Here is a 25,598-nt window from a genome sequence, read left to right on the forward strand (position 1 = left end):
CTGCGTGCGGTATTAGCAGATATCGCACACGCCGGCAAATCGGCATTCGCATCTCACACGCGGGTTTGGTGAAACCGGGTACAAAAACAGTCAGCGGACTCCTGAAGTCAACAGGGTACCCTTTATTATGTTGGAGAGCACTTCCAGGGAGTCCAGCCCCTACTGTACCATGTGCAGACAGAGGTAGCGGAGCCACCGCAGCATCCCTCACCTGTACACACGCTTACCTAGGGAAAATTCTCGTGCCTTACTTAGAGAAGGCGTCCTACCTCACCCTATTTGCATGAATAAGGTGCTCCTATTTCATTTTTATATAAAACATATTAATCTCATCACTTAATATACTTTTAGGTAGAAAGTACAATAAAAGATTGTTAACAAAAAGTCTTCATGTAGTGTATGTAAACAATAATGTCAGGTAAACATCTCTTCTCCTCAGATGTCCACACTTCATTTTTGTCTATTCCTACTCATATACTCATTCACGAAAACCCCATGTTCTGTAACTCTGCCCAGTAGGTTATCAAACTTATTTTCTTTCCTCGTAGTTAGCTACTTCCCCTAAATTCCCTTATATAAATTATATTCCCTGCAATAAAGCATTCATTCAGTCATTTTCATTACTCAAATCGAACTGAATACTTGTTTTCCTAGAAAACTGGATTTGTCGTATCAAGCAAGGATAATCAATTCCCTCTCTGATCAACAGCTGCAGAACAGCTAAGGAATCTGTTATGAAGATTAACTTACACATGTAGGCACTTGGACCTATGGTGACCTAATGCCCTTCAACCCCAAAGTACATTTGAAAAATGTCAGCACATCCTTTGTTTTCTAAAAATTGATATAGCTGCCCCAAATCCATATGATTTCCTCTGGGACCATGCGCATCAAAACATTTTTCTTCCAAAGCGGAGAACTTTCTTTGCTTCTGAATCTCAGCATGTCCTCCACCTTCCAAAGAAACATCTTCTCTGTGCCGAATTAGTATTCTTTTCCACGTTAGTCTTCTTACTCTGAAAGCAAGTGGAGAAATATAAGTCTATCCATAAAATACAGACTGTTTTAGAAAACACTATGAAATAGCTATTATCACAGAAATCAATACAATTAATTTGTACACAAATTTCTGGACAGAGATTATGGTTCAGATTATGGTTCCCTAGCTGGTCACAGGAATACTACCCACAAGCAAATATTCCCATAAGCAGCAGCTTGTTTCATTTTATCTCTGTCAAAAACATTAACGCTTTTCGTCACAAAATAATTGATGAAGATGCAATTTCAATTTCATTGCTCACTTCTGCCTTGCCTGTGCTAATTCTCATGTTCTCATCATGCGTTGTCACACTGTCTTAACTGTTATAATCAAACAGTAATGTTTAGTTAGTCTCTGCCATACAGAAACATAAATGATGGGAGTAGAATAAAATATGAATGTAAGGCAATATAAACACATAAATATGTAACGAGCCTCGGTTACTGTAGTCCATTGCTATACCACTGACATACAGAGGAAGATAAAACAGAAACAAATGTGCAAGAATTAGTAACTTTGACTGCTGTATCGAGCAGTACTGTGAATATTCATAGTTGCAAATACATTATGATTTTAAAAAAAGTTCTTTGCAGACCTTTAAAGGCTAGAAGGTGGTTGAGCATCCCACCAGTGGCCACACATGCAACACATAAAAACACAACATTCAAACTAGTAATGGCATTTAAGCATAAAGAAAAACTAACCTTGACCAGAACTCTTCGCAATTACTTTGTAGACCTTCTACACAAACAACGCCTGGTTTCCCCGGCATACAAAACCCTGACAGAGAGAGCTCCTTCGCCCATTCAATAATATTCTTTCTTTTTTGCTTGTTGTAAATGTGGTGACTATAGATCCACAATCTAGTGAAAACGACGTCCTCTGACTGCGTGGTATTTGATGTCATCACTGAGGAGGTTGAAAGCTCTCTGTCAATGTAAGCAGATGCATGGTCTTTAACCCATTCTCTTGCACTCAACATGCAAGGCTCACCACTGCAGTTTTGCATCAAATATGTTTTTAGATCTGAGTTCAGCTGAATCTGCTGAGAGCGGCTTAATAATGGTGACCTAAAAAAAAAAAAAAAAAGTATAGTTGTAATATGCTTATGATTTATCATGTTATTCAAACAGTTTTTTTTTTCTTTGGCAGCTTGAAGTAAAATCAGGCCACATGCACTTACTATTGATACTTAAGTCAAATTAGCTACAAAAAGATCATAGATAACACTTATTGTGCTAACTCTTGAGTACGCATATAGTACTACCAATCTGTACATGAGAATCAAGACAAAGGCACATAAGAAGTAAGCATGGTGACTGAACTAATTTTATATAATGTTGAATGATAGAAAGTACCTCTTTAAACAGAAAAGTTCCCCCAAAAATAGTCTGGGAGTAACAGCATTTTGACAAGGGAAGAATACAACTACTGGGTAACTTGTTACTCTTTTAAGTAGTGTTAAGCCTTGTCAAAACTGACAAACAGACTTACTGAGCATCAAACCTATGAACAGCTACATGTAACCGCTTTGTACAGAAGATGGCACTCCTTGCTTTTCCTATTTTTCTCAGTTATTTGCTGAAGCAACAGAAGAAATCATATCCTTGTAGGTTTTTCTTCAGCATCATTGTCCATCTGGCGTAATTTAACAGAAAACTAACCAAAAAAGACTAATTTGGGTATTATATCTGTATTTTTCATAACATACCTCACTGTAATTTCTGGTGGAACAGTTGGATATTTAAACGGTAAAGCACAGACCATAGAGAATTCCACCTAAAAACGATCAAATGTTAAGTTCACGGAAACCCCAAAAATCCCACAATATTATTTTTAGGATAAGAATTAAAAAGCCAACCCCCAAAGTATCCAAACGAACATCTTTATGATACCATCAAGGCACCAGGGACCTCGGGCTTTACGTTGAGTATAAACTGGACTTTTGAAGAGGGCACTTCTGTGGCCTCACTTTCAGCAGAAAGCTTTAGCTCTGCCAGAGCCAGCGGGTCGGTGACGAGGAACTCCTCCTCACGGGGAAACATGCTGGAGAGCAAGTCGAGCTCCGACACCTGCGCCTCGGCTTCCTCGCGGCTGGCCATTTCTGCGGCTTCCTAAGCGAAAAAGAAAGCAGGGGGAGAAAAGAGTGGCTTTATTATGGGAAGGAGTTCATCGTGTACCTACAACAAACCGCACCGGGCCTTACAGCCGCGTTAGGGGGCGTTAAAGGCTCTGGGTCAGGGTGGCAGCTCAGGACGCCGCCATTACGCTCCGCCACTAACCTGACTCCTCCTCCCCTCCCCCCAGCACCGCCTCCATGCTTAGGGCACGGCCGCTTCACCGCCCGCAACTGCGCATGCGCCGCCTATTTCTGCCCACTCTCCCTGCCCCCTCTGAGCACTGCCTCCCCGCTTCACCCTACGCCACCGCGCATGCGCTGCCCTTTCCCCGCCTTCCCCTCCGCCCTACCGTTCCCTCGCGCTTCCAGCATGCAGCGCGCCGGAAGTACGCGCGGCAGCCGGTGACCGTTGCCCGGCGCTGGGGTGAAGTGGCCGAGCCGGTCCGAGCCGGGCTGCCCCCAGCCGCCATGCGCCGCCCGGCCGCCCGCACCGCCGCGCCGGCAGCAGGTGAGGGGCGGGAGGCGACGGGCCGTGGTGGGCCGGGCCGGGCCGGGCCGGGCCGTGCCCGCGGCGCTCCTCCCGGCGCAGCCGTTCCCCCTCGGCTCGCTTCCGCGGCGCTCCGCTCATGGCTGGGCCACCTCACGGCCGGGGGTGCTCGGCTTTTCCTATTGGCTGCGGTGCCTGTCAGTAAAGGCGCTGAGGAGGGCGAGGGCCAATCGGAAGCGGGCGGGGCGGGGCCGGCTGCGCGGCGGGACCGGGCAGCACGTGGGCGGTGGGGGGGGAGGGAGGGGGTGATGTGTCAGGCCGCCGGCTGGTAGAAATTAAACTGGTAGCGAAATTAAGCCCCGCCGTGCTTTTCCCTGCGTAAGCAGTGTGGTGGGAAAAGCTGGAGTGGAGCCTGTCGGACGAGTCCGTCCACACGCGGCGTGGGTTAAGTGAACGGCGCTGAGTGTTGGTGCTGTCCTGTCGTGCTGCCAGGGGTGAGGCAGCTCGGGAAGGCTGAGAGCTGGGGCTGGGCAGCCTACAGAACAGAAGGCTCCGGGGGGACCTCATGGCAACCTTTCAGTACTTGAAGGGGGCTTATAAAAAAAGATGGAGAGCGACTCTGATCAATCTGTTAATGACAAGACATAGGGTAATGATTCTAAACTAAAAGAGGGGAGATTTAGATTAGAGGTTAGGAGGAAATTCTTCCCTGTGAGGGTGGTGAGGCACTGGCACAGGCTGCCCAGAGAAGCTGTGGATGCCCCATCCATGGAGGTGTTCAAGGCCAGGTTGGATGAGGCCCTGGGCAACCTGATCTAGTGGGAGGTGTCCCTACCTATGGCAGGGGGTTGGACCTATATGATCTTTAATGTCCTCTCCAATCCAAGCCATTCTATGATTAATGCTTTAGAGTTGCTTGTAAAAGATTGAGTTTTGTAGCTTGTGTGGAAAGACAGGCTGTAGAGGGAGTTTATTGGATGAGCTGTCATTTCTCTCTCCAAACCAGTTGAATGCTCAGTTGTAAAAGGTGATAACTTCTGCTCTTGATGTGGCTGCCTACCTGTCGTTTAACAACTGGGTTATCTCTTCTAAAAGCACACCTCTGAAAAGGTTCTTCCTACAAAAAGTTCTTTGTGGGTATCATGTCTTTGTGGGTATCACTCTCACAGGCTTACTTGCTCTTTGATACCCATGGGCTGGCTTCAGTTTTTGGCTGTGACAGCTCCAAGCAGGCAGCTGTTCAGCTGGGGCAGGTGTGGTGCTGAGTTCAAGGTAAGAAATGGTTCTGAAAGGATGGATGTTACAAGTCAGATTGAGTGGCGTGCTGACACATTTACATGAAGCTGACTTGAGGGGTGGAGAACAGAGTTAAGCAGGTCTGCAAAGGCTGCATAAAACTGCAGAGACTCAATTTGGAACCTTTTTAGATTTCATGTTTTCAGTGTACTGCAAATGCCAATTTTAATATTTGTGAAATAAGTCACAGAGCCTTAGAGAATACAGACTAAAAGATAAAAATCACAGAATCACCAAATGGTTTGGATTGGAAGAGACCTTAAAGATCATCTGATTCCAACCCCCCTGCCATGGGCAGAGACGCCTCCCACCAGACCAGGTTGCTCAAAGCCCCTTCCAGCCTGGCCTTGAACACGTCCAGGGATGGGGCATCCACAGCTTCTCTGGGCAACCTGTGCCAGTGCCTCACCACCCTCATGGTAAAGAATTTCCCCCTTATATCTAATCTAATTCTACCCTTTTTTAGTTTAAAACCATTACCCGTCATTCTGTTGCTATAATCCCTGACAAAGAGTCCCTCCCCAGCTTTCCTGTAGGCCTTCTTTAGAGGGGAGGCTGCTAGACTGGAAGGCCATTATACAGGCTATATGGTCTCCCTGGAGCCTTCTCTTCTCCAGGCTGAACAACGCCAACTCCCTCAGCCTGTCTTCACAGGAGAGGTGCTCCAGCCCCTTGGTCATCTTCGTGGCCCTCCTCTGGACCTGTTCTAATAGGTCCATGTCCTTCTTGTGCTGGGGGCCCCAGGCCTGGATGCAGGACTCCAAGTGGGGCCTCACAAGGGCAGAGGTGGGGGGCGGAATATCCTGCTGCGTGTGTAGTAGCCGAGTTTTTGAAGGGAATCACTTGGCATAGGGCTCTGTTGGAATGTCACTCTTGTCTAGAAAGGTTTACAGTCATACCCAATACCAGCCCCCATATTTGCTTGTTATAGTGGGAAGGCAATGATAAATTTTCCCCCAAAAAAGGAAATTTAAAATTTGGAACTCACATTGTTTTTGGATTTTTAAATATGTTAAGAGTACTCGCATGTGTCAGACTTTTAAAAAGATGGAAGGGATTTGCAGTAAAGAAAACTGAATGATTGTAATTGCAAGAAAAAACTTGAGGATTTAATGAGGACAAACCCAATTCCATTTCCTAAAATCCCTCTGTTTTCAGTTACTTAGAGTCTAAGTCCTAAAAGCGTGTAGGATTTTCATGTATAACTTAGTATACAAGAGGAACAAGGTGGATGCTTTTGATTTAAGGTCTTAACCCTTTTTTTTTTTGTAATTCACACTGGCATCGTCTCTACCACAGTTACGGTTGTTCCATGTTAAAGTATAATTAATTTCTTTTGAAAATGTCAAACAAGTTAATTCACTTCAAGGGCCATCTCAACCATGGAAATAATTTATTGTTTAGCAACTATTAAGTAAAACCAAAATGTAATTTCCAATTTCCTATTTTTCCTTGCTAGGTCACTGTTCTATTTAAAGAAAATCACAGGCTACAAATATGGGAAAGAAACGCACCAAAGGCAAAACTGCACAGTCTGAGTCTCTGGATATGCTGGGTATGTTTCTTCAGAGAAGTCTTGTAGTCCAACAGAGGAAAAAAAAATTTTTTGTTTTGACTTCAAAGAAGGCTTGCAAACTCTTTAATATCAGAGTGCCTTTACACTAGGTAGCTTCACTGGCTTTGAAGACGTGATTATAAAGTGTGGATTCGTATAAATGAAACTGAAGTCTTTTAAGAATCTTTAGTGTTGCTGCTTTTTAAGTGTGCTGTAAAATAGTAATAAGACCTTGGAAACTATTACTCAGACGCTACCCTGTTCTTAACTGACACATAGATCTTTTTGTCCTGGTCTTGTGTTAGCTTCTGTGTTCTATGGCTTTTTAACTTCTTTGATCTTGACACCAGAAAAAAAAAAAAAAGACAAATGGTCTGCTATGACTGTTCCTCATCTTTCTCCAGAAAAAAAAAATCAGTTATGGTGCAACTGCTGATGGCCTATCACTTCTTTGGCTAATAACAGGCTAGCTTACCCTGACAAAGTCCTGGAAAGCTGGAAATGGAAAGTATTGTAACTCCACTGCAGAGCAGCAGCCAAGATACAAACCTTTGTTTAAAAAATACAGTGTTGAAATTGAAGATGAAGCCTGTGGGTTTTTGTTTGTTTGTTTTTAACAGCTTAAATAATGCATCTAAATATCTGCATTTGGCTCTTACTGGCTAGTGTTTGTACTGAGATAAAATCCTGTATGCTTGGTCAGAAATTGAACGGTAGGTACAAAACTTATACTTGTTTTAGCTCACGTGAAGAAGAGTTTAGCATCTTGAGGCTGTAGTTGTGAATACAGTCCTCAACAGACAGATTCAGAGCTGTTATGCAGTCTCTGATCTAATCCATAAAAATACCTCTGTAGACCTAAGGCTTAAGACTGTTGAATTATGTAAACAGCTAAGTAACTTCTCAATAAAAGTTTGACAAAAATATGATTTTAACATATTTAAGTACATATGACACTTTCCTTTAGCATGTGTTTTTTTACTTTGTGCTTTTTCACTGAGATAACTATTCATACTGTCAGATATTTGACCTTGTATTTGGAAATGTAGACATTTGTAACTGCAAATAGTGAAGAATTGTAGGCTGCTGATGATAAACATTTGAACCTACGCTGTATTAAAAAAAAATCAAATCTTTAAAATATGTTCCTCGTTAATTGTTTTGAGGAACTTGAATCAGCTTGCCATGTGCATTGTCTGTCACTCTTGATTTCTCTGCGTAGGAAAAGTTTACAGATGGCTTTTCTTCATTCTTCATTCTCAACTGTCAGTCTTAGCAGCAAATGCCTATTCTCAGCATAACCATTCTCAGCAGTTTGGTTAAATAGATGGAGTTCACATCAGGACCAGAAGATGCAGCTCTAAGTAGGGTGTAGAGTTGTAATGCAAAGTGACAGTGATATCGATAGGGTGATTCTGCTATTCTTTTCTACGGTAGTCTGCAGCATAACTTCACAGAGACAGCTCAGCTGGAAACATAATCTCCACCTCTGTAGGCAACCAGGTGCTGCCTTGGAGACTGGGAACCATGGCAGTGGGCTGTGGCTGCTCCCTCAGAGGTGTGGGAAATGTAACACCACAATAGTAGAAGCCCATGGCTGGGCACAATAGGTAGGTATCCAAAAGCTTTGACAGCTCCTCTGACAGATGTAGATATGAGTGATACTTGGGCTTTTTTTGTTTGTTTGTTTTTTTTAAGTAATGTAATAGCTTAGGATGCAGCAACAATATCCTCCAATTGTGAATGAGGGTAACAAAGTATTTTTCTGAAAAGTTTTCTTGTGTGTCTGCTAAATTATCAATGTTCCTTTGACTCTGAAAAGGTCATCATAGCTTCTGGGTTACAGCCTGTGTCTTTGAAGCCTAGACACATTTGTTACAGTACCTAGAGTATTCTTGTGCTTTTCATTTTGTAGAACCTATGTGCAAGCATATTCGTAAAGGACTGGAACAAGGTCATCTGAAAAAGGCCCTGCTAAATGTCGAATGGCATGTTTGCCAGGACTGCAAGGCAGACAATAAGACACAAGAGAAATCCGAGGAGGAGACCGACGAAAGCCCTTCAATATGGTTATGTCTAAAATGTGGCCATAGGGTATCTCCTTGTTTTCTTGTTAATTTCTATTCAGATCTTTCGGTGCTTCCTAATATAGCGGAGCAACAGAGTTTCTACTTAAACTGTTATAACTATGTTTTGATTATTATTATTTTAAAGGTGATGTTACGTGAATGATTTGATATACTTTAGTGTTATGAAAAATGTCAGCTCTGAATTGCAAGTGAAGTGCTTAGAAATGCAGTACTTAGAAGGTTGGCACAAAGGCATTTAGCAGACTTAAGGCAAAAATACAATCTTGAGGACTTACTTTCCTAGAAAGTCCAAATTATTTCTCTAAGAAAATATAAATTTCTGTTAATGCTCCTAATTTTTTATTTTCCCGTATTATCTTGTGCTAACACTAGTTTATTAAAGTTAGAACTGCATGCTGAAGAGCTTTTATTTTTGTTGTTGTTTTTTTCTGTTGCATTCTTCAAGCGGTTCAAACTGAAATTTGGAAATTAGATTTCCAGTCCTCAGACAACTTTATGATTATTTTGCACCCAGTAAGGTACTTTCCTCTCTGCAGAAATAAATGTCTGAAATAGAGCCATCTATTTATCCTAATTAATTGAACATAATTAAACAGTTTTCATTTAAATACTTTCTTTATACACTGACTATATATGTTTCATTGATAGTCAACTGGATTTTGTGACACTTCTGGTTATCAACATTATAGGGCTGTGGCAGAAATTCTCAAGAACAGCATGCTTTAAAGCATTACACAACGCCAAGATCAGATCCCCATTGTTTGGTTCTCAGTTTGGACAACTGGAGTGTGTGGTGAGTTTGTCAGGCAACAGGTAACACATAGAAGGCAACAGAGGTTGGGGTATAATTTGTGTTTTCGATGCAATTTCTGGGAGTTATCTCTAGAAATATATAAAGCATTCCACACACAAAAATGCCAGCAGTCTTTGTTAAGATCTGCTGAATAAATATTACTCTTCTGTAAAAATTATAACTAGAAAATTTTTATAATTTAACCTGGAATTGAGCAAGTAGTAAATACTGTTGGTTTAGTATTTTACTGCTTTTGCTTGATCAGAATACTGACAAATGGAAGCATGTTATGTAGCTCTAAATCTTAACTTCCGTCCTCTGGGGAAACTCTTCCTGATGCACACTTATTGAGAAAAAAAAATGAATCAAGTTTTTCATTAATTATGACCTCATCATACCATAGGTATAGTTAAGAAGCACAGCTGTAGAATTACAAGGTGCCAGTGGATCTGTCATTACAAATGCTATCTCCCTGGTAGTATTTCCTTCTCTTAAAAGGAATAGAGTGTTACTATGTAAGGGAGAACCTTAATATTCTAAACTGTGCCATGCAGAAATATTGTATATGACGTAGTTTTGATTTTGCTTAAGGTCACCTTTTTCTAAATTGACTGTTTGTTCATTTTATATAACATTATCTCATTACTTGATCATATTTCGCATGTATGTGTGATGACCAGTGTTTCCATTGTACTCTGGAATGGAAATGGACATTGCCAGAAATATATATTGCTAATGAATTAATTAATTTATTTTTGTGATTTTTTAAATCACTGTTAAAAATACGGTTTCTAAACACTTTATTTTCTCAGTTCTAAAATGGCTGTAGTTTTTAAATCAGCCTCCTTGTGAATGAGAGGAAGCTATTTAAGCAAGGTATTTTGCTTCCTTCTAGAATTTTTCATTTGTACAGACTTGTCCAAGAGGTTATTCACAGGATGGTATATTGGGTGTAAATTATTGTTATAAATCAGTACTACAATCCAGAACTATATTTCACCCTGGGATTAGTACATAAAAGCAAAAGCCAAAAGCAGTTTTAATCAGAATTTATTAATTCTGCGAATGTATGAGTAAATGTCTGTAGTGTGCGTGCATACATGATTGAAATTGTATTTGAATAATACCTGTAAATTGCTAAAGAAATGGTTTTGAGCATGGAGAGAAAGAGGAGAGTTTTAGTAATTCATTAAGTTCTGCTATTCTGGGGTTACAAGTGCTACTGTACGTGTTTTCAGTGTGCCTTTTACCCATTGGTCAAACAGGCATCATTACCATCATCTTTTCAATCCCTTAATAATTTCAAGTCTTTAAATTAAAAATAGTTGACAGTTGAAAGGTTATTTTGTTAAAAATTGCCCATGGAAATAACTATTGTATGTTATTCCAGGAGTGAGAATGTCGGTCTGGTTAATTATTACATAAATACATACATACATACTCAAGGATTCCACGGGTATTGCCAGTTTTTTGTTGTTTTTTTTTTCTCTCTCATTGAGACATGAAAAAGCAGGAATATTCTCAGCGAATACTGAGGATGCTAGAGATATAGGAAGGCAATTTACTGCAGACTTCTGCTGCTTTTAAGATCAGAAACGAGTCTGACTTAAGGTAATCCTGAGATCTGCTAAATGCATTTGTGCCTAATAACTGTAATTGACATGTTTCAAAGTGCAGAAGTATTTGCGTTCTCTTCAAAACCTTTTGTGACCTCTTCAAAGAGGGCAGATTCAATTGGGCAGAACTACAAAATTGGTACATACAACTCTCCTTATGCTGTATGTGTTCTGGCAGAATTTAACTCTTACTCAAGCCTTAATTACTGCAGCTTCTCTCACAATTTTGTTTAAAACAAATTAGCGGTCTAACCATATGTTTTCTTTTTCCGTAAAAAGATGAACAGGTTTATATCCTCAACAAAAGAGCAAAATAAAATTTTAAAAAAGGCATGCAGGACTAATGGAGAACACTTATCCAGTTTAAATACAGTGAAACACTTCATTGGCTAGAATAAACAGATTTTTTTTTTCCATGCCATAAAATTGGTACATCGCTTCCTATGGGGCTGATATCTCAGTTTCTTTATGTGGGCAAAATCTGCCCAGCACTTGTTTTGCATGTACCATAGGTTTGTAAGAACATCTTTTAAGGGTCTAATTTATGTTTGTAGGTCATCACTTCCAATCACTGAAATTGTTCAGTGAATATGATTTTTAACTTACTTTCTTAATCAGAAGTAAATTGAACACTTCTGTAAGAATTCAAAATCTCAACAAAACAAAAACAAACAAAAAAAACCACACACAAAACAAACCTTGTAATTTTATAACTTTGTGTAATAAATTTAATCAAACAAGTAAATAGTTGAGGAATTGTACTAGAAAAAATAGGATTAATTGTTTTTCTCTTTTGGGGGTGGGTGGGCTGATACAGGTGCTACATATGTGATAATGAAGTTCCATACAATACTTCAACACGGTTGGGCCAGACTGTGGAATATGTTAAAAAACAAGTTTGTCATGACTCATCACGTTCAGGTAAGTAACTATAGTATATAGACAGTAAATCAGAAAGTCCCTTTAGTGCAGCATACAGTTCTGTAAATCGAGAATGTGCAAGAATTAGTTTCTGGAGCACTTTATGGTAAATTAAAAGGCAAATTTATTCCTTTATGTTTTTCTTTGTGATTTTTTTTGTGTTTTTATGATTCTGAAATCATAACATCCTAGCCCACTTAATCTGACCAGGATTTTGTTTTGTGTCCCCATATCTGTTACAAACCAGAAATACAGGAATAGGAAGGGAAAAAAATTAAGTATGACATTGGGCTGTTCTGTGAGTTAGGAATTGACTCTCAGTATTCCGAAGTGTCATATTTATTCATCAATATTGCTCAGTCTTTCTTGAGATTTGAGGGAAAAAAGTTGTTGCTTAAGGATAACTTGATTTTTATTTTTTAGGTATTTCTGTAAACACTTTGAATGTGCCAGCTGGAATGGTTAGGCCTCCAGCTGATGCAGCTTATTTCCTAATGGAAGAAGAGTGATGTGTAGCCACAAAAATCAAATTCTCTTTTTAGTATATTTAGCTGTAGTGCACTGAGAACTCTCTAAAATGGTGTTTTCAGCCTGCAGTCTGTCTGCAAAACATGGCTGTTTTTTGTTGCTGTGGTTTTTTCATCGTTTTTGTTTTTTCTTTTAAACAACTCCCATAGTTACCACAACATGCTGTGCTCTGCAAAACTCTGTCTACAAGGCACTTCCACTGGAATACTTGGAAGTATTTGCATATCAAAATAAATACTTTAACTCGAGGCTACCAAAATTTAGGCTCTTTGGGAAATAGATCACATCCAATCCAAGTAGTAGTCATCTTAGTAGTCATCTCTGAGTATTTTGTTCAGGAATCAGCTGAGGTTTTACCACAAGGAATTTTTTTTTGGATTTTTTTTGTGGAATTTTACCACAAGGAATCAGAATCTTTGGGTGTGTTCCGTCAGCCTTTACCAGATAGGTGGTTTCTCTACATTTAAAATTTGAACTTAAATTGGTTGCCAGAATAATTTTTTTTCTTTGGTTTGAACTAGAGTGATAATGAATACCTGGATGCAGTTGTCTACTTCAGGTGTTCCAGCTGTTTTCTTGTTCATCTGCAAAGATTGTATTGTCCATTCTCCTTGTTTTCTCTGAGCTATTGTTACATTGTCTTAAGTCAGTCTTGGCTCACAGCCCCATACATTGGAAACCTTATCAAGACTAGACTGTCAAAGTGGTAGAACGACTACAGGTGTTACTCTGAAAACTACCTAGAGTTCGTTTATGGTTTTGTTTAACAGGTCATTGAATTTCCGAGCTGTACAATAAGGTAATAAGGGGGGAAATATCTAATGTGTCCTGAAGAGCATGAACCTCCCAGTTTCATCTATTTAATGTAGTGAACATAAGAGTTCTTTGACAGTGGGAAACCTGTGTGTTTAATTTCAAACAATAAGGCCATGTCAAGAGGGATATTATCTCAGATGTCATCTTACTGGATATTGTAGAAACCCCTAACACAGAGGATGTTGCAACAAGAATGAAATTTCAGATAACACATGCTGAGTTTCAGAAATTGTTGGCGTTAATGGCTTGCGAACTAAATGTTATGTTTAAATTCTATGCTGCTCTGAAATGGTGTCAAATGTTTGTTTGCTTGTTTTAGACCAAGTGCTAGGAGTTAGGAAGCTAAACCAGTAGTGTTGCAGCTATAGAATTACAGAATTAATTTTAATGTTTAAACTTTAAACATCATAGATGCTGCTGCCTGTAAAAACTTTTTCCTAGCCCATTCCTTGTTTGTGGGTTAATACATGTTTGTTTGTTTGTTCCAGCAGAAAAACAGCAAGAGAATAAAGACTTTGGAAATAAAAAGGTAGAAAAAGACAGCAGAAATGAGCAAGAAAAAGAAGTCTTGCTCAAAGAAGAGAATTCTCATTCAAGTACTAACTCAGAAGTGACTGTTAAAGGACTTAGTAACTTGGGGAATACATGTTTCTTTAATGCAGTGATGCAGGTACAGTAGTTACTGCTGCTTTTAAAAATAATTAAGTAGAATAAAAAAGGAGTTGCAAAAAAAGGCCAAAAAAAAAAAAAGCACCTTCTTTACTCTATTGTACAATGGCACAACTAGAATATGATTTTTATCTGCCAAGAATGATGGGTTCATCTTAAAAATAGTGTATTGGCTCAGAGCAGTATGAAGGAATGGAGCTGCAGGTTCAGACTTGCACTAAGTGAAGATTTAATCAATTGCCTTGTCTTTGAAGGACAGCATCTTTTCTTTATAGAGATTAAGCATGCCAAATTCCTAATTTAGTAAAAAAAAAAAAAAAAAAAATTAAAAAATATACAGTCTGGTTCATCACCCTCACTGACCTCTTAGAATGTGAGAGATTAAAAACCAAAGACTATGGGTGTTTACTGAAACAAAATACTCTCTCTCAGCAACAGGAAATCAAATAGAGGTAAATATTAACTGCATGAGCATACTGCATTGCCATCTCGTGTGTCTTGGATATGAGACAAGAAGTGTTTGGATAAAATGAACTTCCTTTTTTTTGTATGTATTCATTCAGAAAATGCATTCTTGTGCTTTTTAGCTCTTGATACTGAAGCTTTACTTGAGCAAATTTCCTATTGTACTTCCAGGTTTTAGTAAACGCAGTTCGGTTTTATTTGTTAACGTGTTTTAAACCAAGGAAATAGTTACATTTTACCTTTTGACTTAAAAACGGATAGTAGTAAGTAGACTGTGTCAATAGGAATGTCTTCAGAAAAATAATACGTTTAGGGTTTCTGCAACCTAAAGTAATACATAAAGAGTTGCGAGTCCCATCAGCTCTATGTAATTTATCTTTAGCTGTTAAGCATTGTTAGAATTTCCAGAGTTGTGTCCAGGGTAGAAGTTACCATTTTAGTCCTGTTTGGCAAAAATAACTTGCTGTTAATCTGGTTGCCACAAATTCCATGGCAAGTGGAACTCCTTTGCCCTTCGTCTTGTTCCCTGGCTACCAATCCTTTTTCTGTGTTTTTCCTTCTACAGAATTTATCACAAACTCCAGTCCTGAGGGAGCTGCTTAAAGAAGCTAAAATGCCTGACACGACAGTTAAAATTGAGTCACCTGAGTTATCTATGGTATATAAGCTTCAGCCTCCATAGTGTTTTTTTGTTTTTGTTTTTCCCGATTCTGTTAAAGAAACAAACAGTACTCTATATTTTAAAACCATTTAACTTAAAATGTTTTACATTGTTAGTATTTAAAATGTAAAATCAGTGGGAATTTCACCATTGAATTTAATAGAGCTACTACTGAAGTCAGTAGTGCCCTTTCAGTTCTAAAGTGATGAAAACATGAAACTTTTAATATAGTGTAATTTGTCTAAATGCAACATAGTGCTGAAGACATCCTCTAGTTTCCTAACTTAAATAATGCACGTATCATTACAATACAGATTTGGCTGGGAAAGAAGGGTTTTGCATTTTAAGAAATTGTAGTACTTTCCTGAATAAAAGCAAGAAATCCAGAGTTGCAATTAAGCAACAAATTGTTAAGGACTCTTAGCCCAGTGTTTCTACATTGTGCGATGAGAAACCATTTCTTGTTTGTTTTTGTCAGTTTAACATACTGCAATTTTGGAATTTAATCAGTTTGGAATTTCAGACAAGGAAAAACTTGATTCCAGAAGGATCTGTCATCAAATCAAGGCGAAACAATTCTGTTGCTTTTGTTTAAAACAGGAGCCTCAGCTAATAAAACTAGATCCGCCAGGTCCTTTGACATTAGCCATGCATCAGTTCCTGACAGAAATGCAAGAGACAAAGAAAGGGGTACTCACCCCTAAGGAACTGTTTGCTCAGGTTTGTAAAAAGTGAGTATCTGTATAATTGCTTGGTATAGTGAGTATGGGAAAAAAAATGTTAGTTGTTTAAACAAAGGTCAGTTCTCTTCTTTTTCTTGAGCTCGCATCACAACATGTAAAATTTCCATAATACGTAAAAAGCTTTTGGAAAAAAAATTATAAAGAGCCCAAATATAAGTGAATAGAAGTAAAATGAACGATACTCAGTGATATGCTCAGATTGGCTAGCCTTATGTTTTTGGAAACTACCATAATACATTTGTTGCTCTTGTATACATGAATGCTTGAGACTTTGGTCCTGTATGTTTGGAATGAATTGTGTATCTCTAAGGTCAATTATACTTTTCATTTATCAATTTACACTTCATTTAACAGAGCAATACGATTTAAAGGTTATCAGCAGCAAGACAGTCAAGAATTGCTTCGTTACTTACTTGATGGCATGAGAGCAGAAGAAATCCAAGTGAGTGGTAATTCCACAGTTGCCTATACTACTTTCTTCTTCCTACCCTAGACCAAGACTTTAACCCCTTCTGAGGGGAGAAAAAGCATTCTTTCTCAGAGAAGTCAACCCCTTGTAGAGTGGTTTGTGCTGCCCATAAGCACTTGCAGTGTATTGCAACAGAGGTGTAAAACCTGGCAGCCTCTGAGTAGTACAGTTGCAAAGGAGCAACCACAAGTATTGCTATTTTAATTTCACAAAAGAATATTCAAAGAAAGAAATTTGTTTATGGCCTGTATCTCTTAAAGGTTGCCCTTGTTGTGTAAGTTTCAAAGGCAATGGTGTTTTCTGCATTTCTGGAAAGCAATGTACTGGCTTTTCTCTATGCTTTTCCAGTAAAATCAAGTAGAAAGATTCAGTTTTGCTTGCTCTAAAGGGTCTTTGGTTAATTTAACATTTTTCGTATAAATGTCTGTTGACCTTCAGAAAGTAGATTGACTTGTCCAAAACCATAGAAATAATAAGTTGGAGCACGTGCAGTCATCCTAAATCACGTCCTTTTGTGTTCATTTCTGAAAAGTCTGAAAGAATGCTTGTGGGAATCCCATGGTGTTCTTTTTTTTTTAATTGTCCAGTTCTAATTTTGAAAAGTATTTCATCCTCGTGTTAATTTGTCATAGAATGGCTTGGGTTGGAAGGGACCTTAAAGACCATCCAATTCCAACCCTCCTGCCATGGGCAGAGACACCTCCCACCAGACCAGGTTGCCCAAAGCCCCATCCAAGCAGGTGTTGAACACTTCCAGGGGTGGGGCATCCACAGCTTCTCTGGGTAACCTGGTCCAATGCCTCACCACCCACCCTCATAGTAAAGAACTACTTCCTAATATCTAAACCTATTTTTTTAATAGTTTAAATCCGTTACTCCTTGTCCTATTACTACACTCCCTGATCAAGAGTCCTTCCCCAGCTTTCCCGTAAGCCCCCATTAGGAAGGCTGCTGTAAGGTCTCCCCAGAGCCTTCTCTTCTCCAGGCTGAACAACCCCAACTCCCTCAGCCTGTCTTCACAGGAGAGGTGCGGCAGCCCTCTGATTATCCTCGTGGCCCTCCTATGGACTCATTCTAACAGGTCCATATCCTCCTTCTGCTGTGGCCCCAGTGTTGAACCACAGTGCTCCAGGTGGGGTCTCATAAGAGCAGAGCAGAGGGGAAGAATCGCTTCCCTCGCCCTGCTGGCCACACTGCTTTTGATGGATACCCAGAACATGGCTGGCTTTCTGGGCTGCAGCTGTGCACTGCTGGCTCATGTCAAGCTTCTTATCCACCAGAACCCCCAAGTCCTTCTCAGGGCTGCTTTCAATCCATTCTCCACCCAGCCTGTATTTGTGCTTGGGATTGCCCCAGCCCAAATGCAGGACCTTGCACTTGGCCTTGTAGAACCTCATGAGGTTCTCACAGGCCCACCTCTCAAGCCTGTGCAGATCCCTCTGGCTGGCATCCCTTCTCTCCTGCATGTTGACTGCACCACACAGCTTGGTGTCATCAGCAAACTTGCTGAGGGTGCCCTTGATCCCACTGTCCATGTTGTCAACAAAGATGTTGAAAGTCTTTTAACATAAGGATGTTGAAATATTTCTTATGTACTAATTGCAATATTGTGGTGTATTTATTGATTGGTTGGCTTTTTTAATATCAAAATGTGGGAACTTGCGTCTTTATAAGCAGTTGTGCTGTTTGTATTGATTTTCTTAATTAGTAGAGATTTTTTTTCTCCATATAAATCATTTTGTAAAGCTAACTGAATTAGTTTAAGAAATTGTGCAGTGTCAATTTGTTCTGAAAATTTCAGCGAGTAAGTGTTGGAATACTGAAGGCTCTGACGGACTCTAACAAACAAAATGAAGAAGAACTGAAAAAGAAAATTAAAGGTAAAATATGTGTTTTTGATGATGTGATAACTAAATTTTTCTTTTCATTCAAGTATGCAAACTAATGTTAACAGTTACAACTAAAAGATACATTTTTAATAAACAACTTTATGCTACGTCTTGAATATGTGTGTATCTAGAGCATAAGGCTTGAAAATGTTAAATGGCCTATTTAAAGGTTTTACTGACCTCAGTGGCATTTCTTCTGTAACGGAGTAAAAGAGAGTTGATTCTACAGTCATTATACATTAAAAGATGTTTGGGTAGTTTTTAGTTATTCAAGTATTACGAAAGAAGCTAAGGTATTAGCACATGAATGTAAAAACTTACTCAATCCTTATAGTTCATTATTAGTCATCAGTGTTACTAAAAACAAGTTTGTTGGATTTTTATTGCTGTTTAAAAAAAAAAAAAAAACACTGAACAGAGGAATGTTTAAACTTTTCAACGTGACTTGGGTTTTGGTTAGAAGATGAAGACCAAGCTTAAGCTCAGAATATGCGCTACACTGGAGATATAACTTGAGGAAATCGTGTTAGTTCGTAGAGCACATATACTGATGAAAGCTGTTGCTTGTTTTTTTAATTTAGCTTCAGACAGTTGTCTGAGTTAAATCCAGGGAGAAAAGAGGAGCTCCTACTGGGATGTGGTAATTCCGAGAAAATAAAAAATGCATTTGACTTGAGAACACAGCGAAGTTGTCAGTTCAGTCAAAGTGTCTTCTGTAAATGTTTTCACACCCATTCCTTTAATATATAAAAGAATCTTAATTTAAGAATCTTCTGTACTTCCTAAGTAAACTAGAACAGGCGCTGACACATGCTATGTACGTTTTACGTACTGCATTTTTAATTTGGTATGTCATAGTTAAATTGGTTGAGTATATTATATGCAATATTACTAACTTTACTATATACTTTCTCAATTTTCAGAATATGAGAAGAAAAAGGGAATAAAAAGTTTCATAGATCGAATCTTTGGTGGAGAATTAACCAGTACAATTATGTGTGAGGAATGCAGAACAGTAAGTAAACTGCCTGCCTTAAATACCCCAGAGCATGATTTTATGTAATCTGCAGAACTCCAGAGTAACTATTTGTAGAAATAAGTGGAGTTAAAGAGATTTGCTTCAGTTAATGTGTTTCTATGAGTTGACTAGCTACATGCTTTTTGAAGAGTGGCATGGTTTGACTGGAATCTAGCTTTATAGCATAAGGGAAGAAAATCTTCCAGTTCCTTTCAAAAGAGTTCCCAAAAAAAAGAGGGCAGCAGCATCAGCAAGCTGCCTCTGCCAAAAAAAATTTACTCAGATTCCTGGTGAACACCTTCCAGTGGTGCCAACTGTAGAGTGGATGAATTGTTCTATTTCAGCAGTATGCTACTAGGAACTTTTTCCTTTTCCCTCAGACAATTAGGTCTCCCTTTTTCACATGGGAATGATTGTGGGATTGTGAGGAAATAGATAAGGAAGAAGGCACTGTGAGGATAATGCATCCTGAGAACAAACTAATTACAGATATTAGTGAGTGGGCTAGATGCATATCCCAACTGATCACAAAATCAATCCCATAGGCACTAAATTGGGTTCCCATGTGCTAGGCTTCAAGACAACCGAAACTTGGGAAAGCATTTCTTATTTCTGGAGTAATGTAACTGGTAGATTTTGGTCATAGGTAGTTATCTACATTTACCAACAGCTTTGTTTTACATTTGTATGCACAAGTAAAAAGGATGCTTTGAATGCAAATGAGGATATGTACAGATAAGTCTATTGACAGCAAGCCAGCCAATTCCAAAAAATTAAATTGGACTGTTCAATGTTCATTTAAAGGTGTCCTTGGTTCATGAATCTTTCCTTGATTTGTCACTTCCCATATCAGATGATCAGGTAAGAAACTGTACGTGCTTTGTCTGGCTTCTTTTCATATAAGCAAACAAAACTACCTTTATTCTACAATCATGAGGGAATTAATTTATGCAGCTTTCTAAATGTGTGTTTCAGAAGTTAAAATAATAAACTTGCCCCCAAAAGGTAGAAAATAAGATTTTCAGGAGAGTTATTTGTTTAAGTTGATCATGTTTTGATTTACGTGATTGATCTCAAAAACTGACACTCAAAAAAAATTGATTTCTCTGGGTTTCATACTGGCAATCTGCATATATAATGTGTCAGATTTGCCATGTAGCACTGCTCACACAAGAACTAAGAAATGCTTTTTGAAATGAAATCCCCTCAACCTCAACCCCTCACGTTGTCTGCAATGAACAAATTTTGCTTTAACAGAAGCAAATAAAGGATAATACTACAAATAGTGCGGCACACAGTTCAACTGAAAATGTCTCCACTTGAGTGAAATACTACTCCTCAGTGAATTTACTTAGATTTATGTCTGTTAGAGGCAAAGGTAATGTCCTTTTATGTGTTCAGAATTCAGCCTTGATAGACGTACTTTTTGATACTGTTTCATTCTGCAAGTCATTGTTTCACATGGACTCCTTCTGGAGTGAGATGCCTCTTTTGTAAGCATTAGGGTGGCTGGCATCAATGTGTTAGTCGTATGTTAGAGTCAATGAAATGTCATATTTTGAGCTGAAAACTCAGATAACATCCCTGCAGTTTTCTCTGAAATTCTGTGTGTTATTCAGGACAGTAACATATCTACTTCTGTGGCTATGTGTTCTTTGATTTTTTTTTTTTATTATTGTTATTTGGTTTTTTGTTTGTTTGTAGAAAATAAAAAACACAAATGAGAGAAATGCTAAAAAAAAACAAAGAAAAGGAATCTGAAGATGAAGAAGAAGATAAAAATGATGGCTGTTACATTAAACAGAGAGATGAGCCCCTTGGTACAAGTAAGCACCTTCAGAAAAAAACAAAGAAACTGGCCAAAAAACAAGCCAAGGTTGGTTTTGATAAATATTTCACTTTTATTTATGAAGCACTTGCAACTTATGGTAAAAAAAAAAAAAAATTATTTTTGCTTCCTCAGTTTAGATATAGGATAAATTCAATATTAGTTAAACTGTTGACCTCAGATTACTAAATCATAGATAACTTCCCCCTTTGACACCTATGACGTACAACACAGAATTTGATAAAGAAATGGCTAGAAATGCTAAATATCATTGAAACTTTTTATATGCTTATACATTATTTCTACTAATTTGCAGAGCCAGCGCCGCCAGCAGAAGCTCCAAGGAAAGGTACTTCAGTTGAGAGATATCTGTGCTACTGAACAGTCAGAAAAAGCTGTAGAATATAACCAGGAAAGAGAGGGAGAAATTAACTCTGAAACTCCTGATGTGAAGCAAGAAGAGGAATCATCAAATGATTGCAAAGATCACCGCTTAACTCATGAAGACTTAAGTATAGAGGGAACTGAAAGAGAAGTTCAGAACATGCTCGAAAATACAGGAAAACCAGAACAAGAGTGTGCAGAAAAGGAGTCTCTCATGGATCTCCCTACAGAAGTTTTAGATTCTCCTATGAAGCTTGTCAATGGCCTTGACAACCTATCTTTGAAAGATGAGGATGATGAAAACGAAGATGAGGAAGGGCTTGCTACTGACTTCTCAAAAATACACTTGAGTGATAATGTTGAATCTGATACGAGCATCTTAGATGACCTTCAAACTGTTCCAGCCAAGACATGTGAAGTACTGACTGAAGATCCCGAAATGGCATTTTGTACTCTTGCAAACAGGGAAGACCTGAACCCAGAAGAAGGTTCAATACATCACTGTTTGTATCAATTTACCCATAATGAGACACTTAGTGAGAAGAATAAACTACTCTGTGATGTGTGTACGCAAAGACATTGTGGACCGAAGAACATGAGAAGTATGATAAATTATCATTTTTTATTTTTAACAAATTTCATAATCGACTCCTATATGGGTTCCTGTCTAGTGCTTGGGTGGTTGGCGGGGCTGTTCCTAAAACAGTATTTATGTAACTTCAAACTTAGCTTGCATCAGTATTTATTGTGCAGATTGTGAGAACCTCTTTCACACAAACTAATACAAGTTCTTAATTGAGCAGAATAATGGGCTCACAAGCTTGCGTACAGAATAATGGAGGACTAGAAAAGAAGAGTGGTCAAAGAGGAGTGGGTTTGGGTTGGGTTTTGGGGTAGCACGGTCATTGCAATCTAGAAATTCATTATGTGAATGAAAGTAGGAAGTGGTTATTTACCAGATGACTTTTGTTCCTTTCTCAAATATGAAAATTCTGTTGTAACAGTCATAGGGAAATCATGTTGAAGACCAATGAAAGCTATGTGCAATTTCTGAATCGTAGAGAGCATGCGAGAATTCATGCTGCTTTTGCTGATGGTGCTTAGACATAGTGTGAGCAGCTACTTTTGTGATATGGGAGCTGCAGGATGGCAGTTTCACAGTTCATCATGTTAAAGGGGAATGTTCAGTTTCACACTCATTGTAGTGGATGACATTGTAACAGTATAAATAGTGAAAATAATCAAATTCTTGTTGTAACATTTCTTTAGATGTTAATCAATTGATGTTTTTTCTGTTCTGCAGGTGAAAAGAAGTATGTTTATACTAATGCTAAGAAGCAAATGCTAATCTCTCTTGCTCCTCCAATTTTAACTCTTCACTTAAAGAGATTTCAACAGGTAACAAACAGGTTGTTTTTACAAAAATGTGTGTGTTTAATATGTATATATGCATGTAGTACTAGCTTAACTTAGATCTAATGTTAGTATATTTCCATTTTCCTATAACCTGTTTTTTTTTTGTTTGTTTATTTTCTCAGCATTTGGGAGGTAGTTGTGTGCAGGGTTGTTTTTGTTTGTGGGTTTTTGTGGTTCTTTTTGTGGTGGGAGGGACTGGGGTGATTTTCTTCCAGGAAAAAACAGTCTAGTAGTAATTGAGGCAACATTTTTTGTGAGCTTACTTGCAATGTATTCCTTCACCGTGGTTACTACTTATTGTATTAAGTAGTATGTTAGCATTGTTTCCTGCAACTACAGCAGTTCATAACCTCTTATATTTCCATGCAGATAGAATAGGATTCCTTACTAAATGAATTTAACAAATAGGCTAGTTGAATGGAAAACAATACAACTGAAGTCCTGTTTATAGACACCAAAGTAAAGTGACTTACCTTTTTCCTCAAGTTCTTGGAAAACTTTAAATTTAGGGCTTTAACTCCTCAAGAAGAAAAAGAGGAAATAAATAAGGTTGGGAGACAGCATTGCCGTTTCTCAGTTTAAAGTCATTAAGTATTTTGACTGAAATGCTTAAAATAAATAAATAAAATAAGGGAGGTAATTCAGTAGATGAAAAGCATTCCACAGGGAAAATGGAAATGTGTAGAATATTCCAAGAGACTATAATACAATTAAGGAAAAACATTTGTCATCTCTTTCTTTGCTTTTCCAGTTTGTTACTGGAAGATTATTTGAATAAGGTGGGAGTAGAAGTTTTGTCAGTTTTGACAATCTAAAATTAGATCAGGCATACTACAGTATCCGAAAAGCAAGAGATGTCTTCATAATTACATGAGTATGTAGGCCTGATTCTTCTTCCAAATCTGCTACCATGAAGTTACCTTAAGAGTGAGTTGAAGAGCCATCTTAACTGGGGCAGCATCTAGGGGCAAGGAGGTATTGCCAGGAGACCTTGGGCATTTGAGGAAAAAACACAGTGTTGTTTCTTTGCAGTTTTGACTAATGTAAAACTAACTTTGCAGTGTTAAAAAGTTAACCTGAAATATTTATTGAGCAAAAATGGTTTTAATGTGCTACACTTAACATTATGGATTTTTCCTCTACTTTGTCTGTTTAAGGCTGGCTTTAATCTACGGAAGGTTAACAGGCATATCAAGTTTCCAGAAGTGATAGACTTGGCTCCTTTCTGTACAGTTAAATGTAAAGTAAGTGGAAAAACAGTCAGATTTTCCTTTCCCGTGTTTTAATATGCTTTCACAGTTAAGCTGCTTAGCGGAATCTGTGTAGAATGCTTATCACATTATTGTGTGATAATACAATTTAACTTCTACGTGCAACTTGTACCTGAGCCTGTCAGTGTATTTCCACTGATCATAGTTGTAGCACCTCGCATGAAGGTGTAATGACAACTTCCCTTTCACTGGCAAACAAATGGAAGTGTTTATATTCTAGCATGTTTAAAATCCAGTGCCTGACTGACGTACCTTAACTTTCACTTTTACAGAATGTGGCTGAAGGGAGTACAAAAGTATTATACTCTCTCTATGGAGTTGTTGAGCACAGTGGAACAATGAGGTCTGGGCACTACACTGCTTATGCTAAAACAAGAAATATGAACAAACATCTTTCTGATCTTGTCCTTAAAGGACAATCTCCTCAAGGTAAATAATTACAAGTATCTTTACCAATTACTTCTTACTGCCAAACAGTAACAGGATTAAGTACTTCAGTTCTTTGTAATAACTTTGTAATAACTGTAGCTCCTAAATTCTTACTTTGACAGCTTTAGAAACTGAACCAGTAAAAGGACAGTGGTTCCACATCAGTGATACCCATGTACAAGCTGTGTCTGTATCAAAAGTGCTGAGTTCACAAGCCTATCTCCTGTTCTATGAGCGACTGCTGTAAATCATCTGAGAAGCCTTCTTGTACCCATCTTAAGCAGCCTGAAAGAAGGCAGGAACTTACAAATCATGTTAACATGTTGGAGCTACTGTATACAACTGCAAGAATATACTTTGTGCTTCTTAGACACACTGACAAATGGTTAACTTATACTTTTTCCAGTGTTTTCACTACTTTTAAATAAAAGTCTTTTTTTCAAAATTACAGCTTCAAGTTTCTAGTGAGTAAGGTGTGTGTTGTTACAGACAAGCAACTGCTGCTTTCCTAGTCTCTTGCAAGTGCCATACGTTTTAGCAATTCTTTCACTTTACAGTGACCAGCAATAATTTTGAACTAGTTATCTCAGTTACATCTGTATGTATTTTAGAGCCTCTTACACTTAGACCCCACTTCTTTCTTTCTTTCTTCACCTCACAGAGCTGAGACAAATGCAGTATCGGCCATCTTTCTGCTCTTGGTTTATTTCCTATATGGAAACCCTCAATTTGCAAACTCTACGAATTCTGTGGCATAGGAATCTTACTGTGATATTTTGATGGGGCTAAGAACTTGTCTCTCTCTCCCTCTCAGTACAGGTGTTCCAGTTCAGCCTTTTTGTGCTGGAGAGTTAAGAAAGCTGGTCCTCCACTGACTTAGAGGTTTTTAAGTTCTCCTCTCCACAGGCTAGGCTTCACGCGATGCTTCACATAAATAAAATTCTGGCTACTTGTGCTAAAGCAGCAGCTGTTTTCATTCAAAGAATTTTTCACAACACCCTTACTAAGAAAATGAGTATCCTTATGTGTTCTTGTTACCCTTAAAGTCAGCAGCAGCAGCACTTGTGCAGCTGACTAATCAGTATGCCAATCCTTC

General features: G+C 38.5%; 2 protein-coding genes across 3 annotated transcripts; one reads left to right on the plus strand and one right to left on the minus strand.

Annotated features, from left to right (window-relative positions):
* Positions 1-107: 107 nt before the first annotated feature.
* RWDD2B (RWD domain containing 2B) lies at positions 108-3,652 on the minus strand. 2 transcript variants are annotated; one of them, XM_040576500.1, is made up of 5 exons: positions 3,509-3,652; positions 2,935-3,153; positions 2,751-2,818; positions 1,744-2,109; positions 108-1,016 (listed from the first exon to the last, which is right to left on the minus strand). In XM_040576500.1, the coding sequence occupies exons 1-5, from the start codon at positions 3,626-3,628 to the stop codon at positions 779-781; spliced, it is 1,011 nt and encodes a 336-aa protein (XP_040432434.1). In that variant the 5' UTR covers positions 3,629-3,652; the 3' UTR covers positions 108-778. The 2 variants fall into 2 exon arrangements, with proteins under 2 accessions (XP_040432434.1, XP_040432440.1); XM_040576506.1 differs by lacking the exon at positions 3,509-3,652 and adding an exon at positions 3,246-3,399.
* USP16 (ubiquitin specific peptidase 16) lies at positions 3,519-24,947 on the plus strand. Its single transcript, XM_040576486.1, is given in 19 exon segments — positions 3,519-3,666; positions 6,401-6,496; positions 8,412-8,590; positions 9,276-9,379; positions 11,813-11,916; positions 13,749-13,930; positions 14,960-15,052; positions 15,656-15,786; positions 16,153-16,240; positions 18,069-18,147; positions 19,080-19,171; positions 19,979-20,035; positions 20,879-20,905; positions 20,907-21,050; positions 21,319-21,988; positions 22,690-22,784; positions 23,960-24,046; positions 24,346-24,502; positions 24,625-24,947. Coding segments are annotated over 18 exon segments (2,472 nt in total). The 5' UTR covers positions 3,519-3,666; positions 6,401-6,438; the 3' UTR covers positions 24,750-24,947.
* The last annotated feature ends 651 nt before the right edge of the window (positions 24,948-25,598 follow it).

The sequence above is a fragment of the Cygnus olor genome, chromosome 1 (genome assembly GCF_009769625.2).
Source record: "Cygnus olor isolate bCygOlo1 chromosome 1, bCygOlo1.pri.v2, whole genome shotgun sequence".
In the NCBI taxonomy this organism is placed as follows: domain Eukaryota; kingdom Metazoa; phylum Chordata; class Aves; order Anseriformes; family Anatidae; genus Cygnus; species Cygnus olor.

What these genes read in the sequence shown, in the direction of transcription:
- RWDD2B (XM_040576500.1), bottom strand. Translation starts at nt 3,628, where the DNA reads ATGGCGGCTGGGGGCAGCCCGGCTCGGACCGGCTCGGCCACTTCACCC. An exon ending in CCACCAGAAATTACAGTGAG is followed by an intron (nt 2,110 to 2,750) that starts GTATGTTATGAA and finishes TTTTTTTTTTAG; the next exon opens with GTCACCATTATTAAGCCGCT. An exon ending in TGCGAAGAGTTCTGGTCAAG is followed by an intron (nt 1,017 to 1,743) that starts GTTAGTTTTTCT and finishes ACTTGCTTTCAG; the next exon opens with AGTAAGAAGACTAACGTGGA.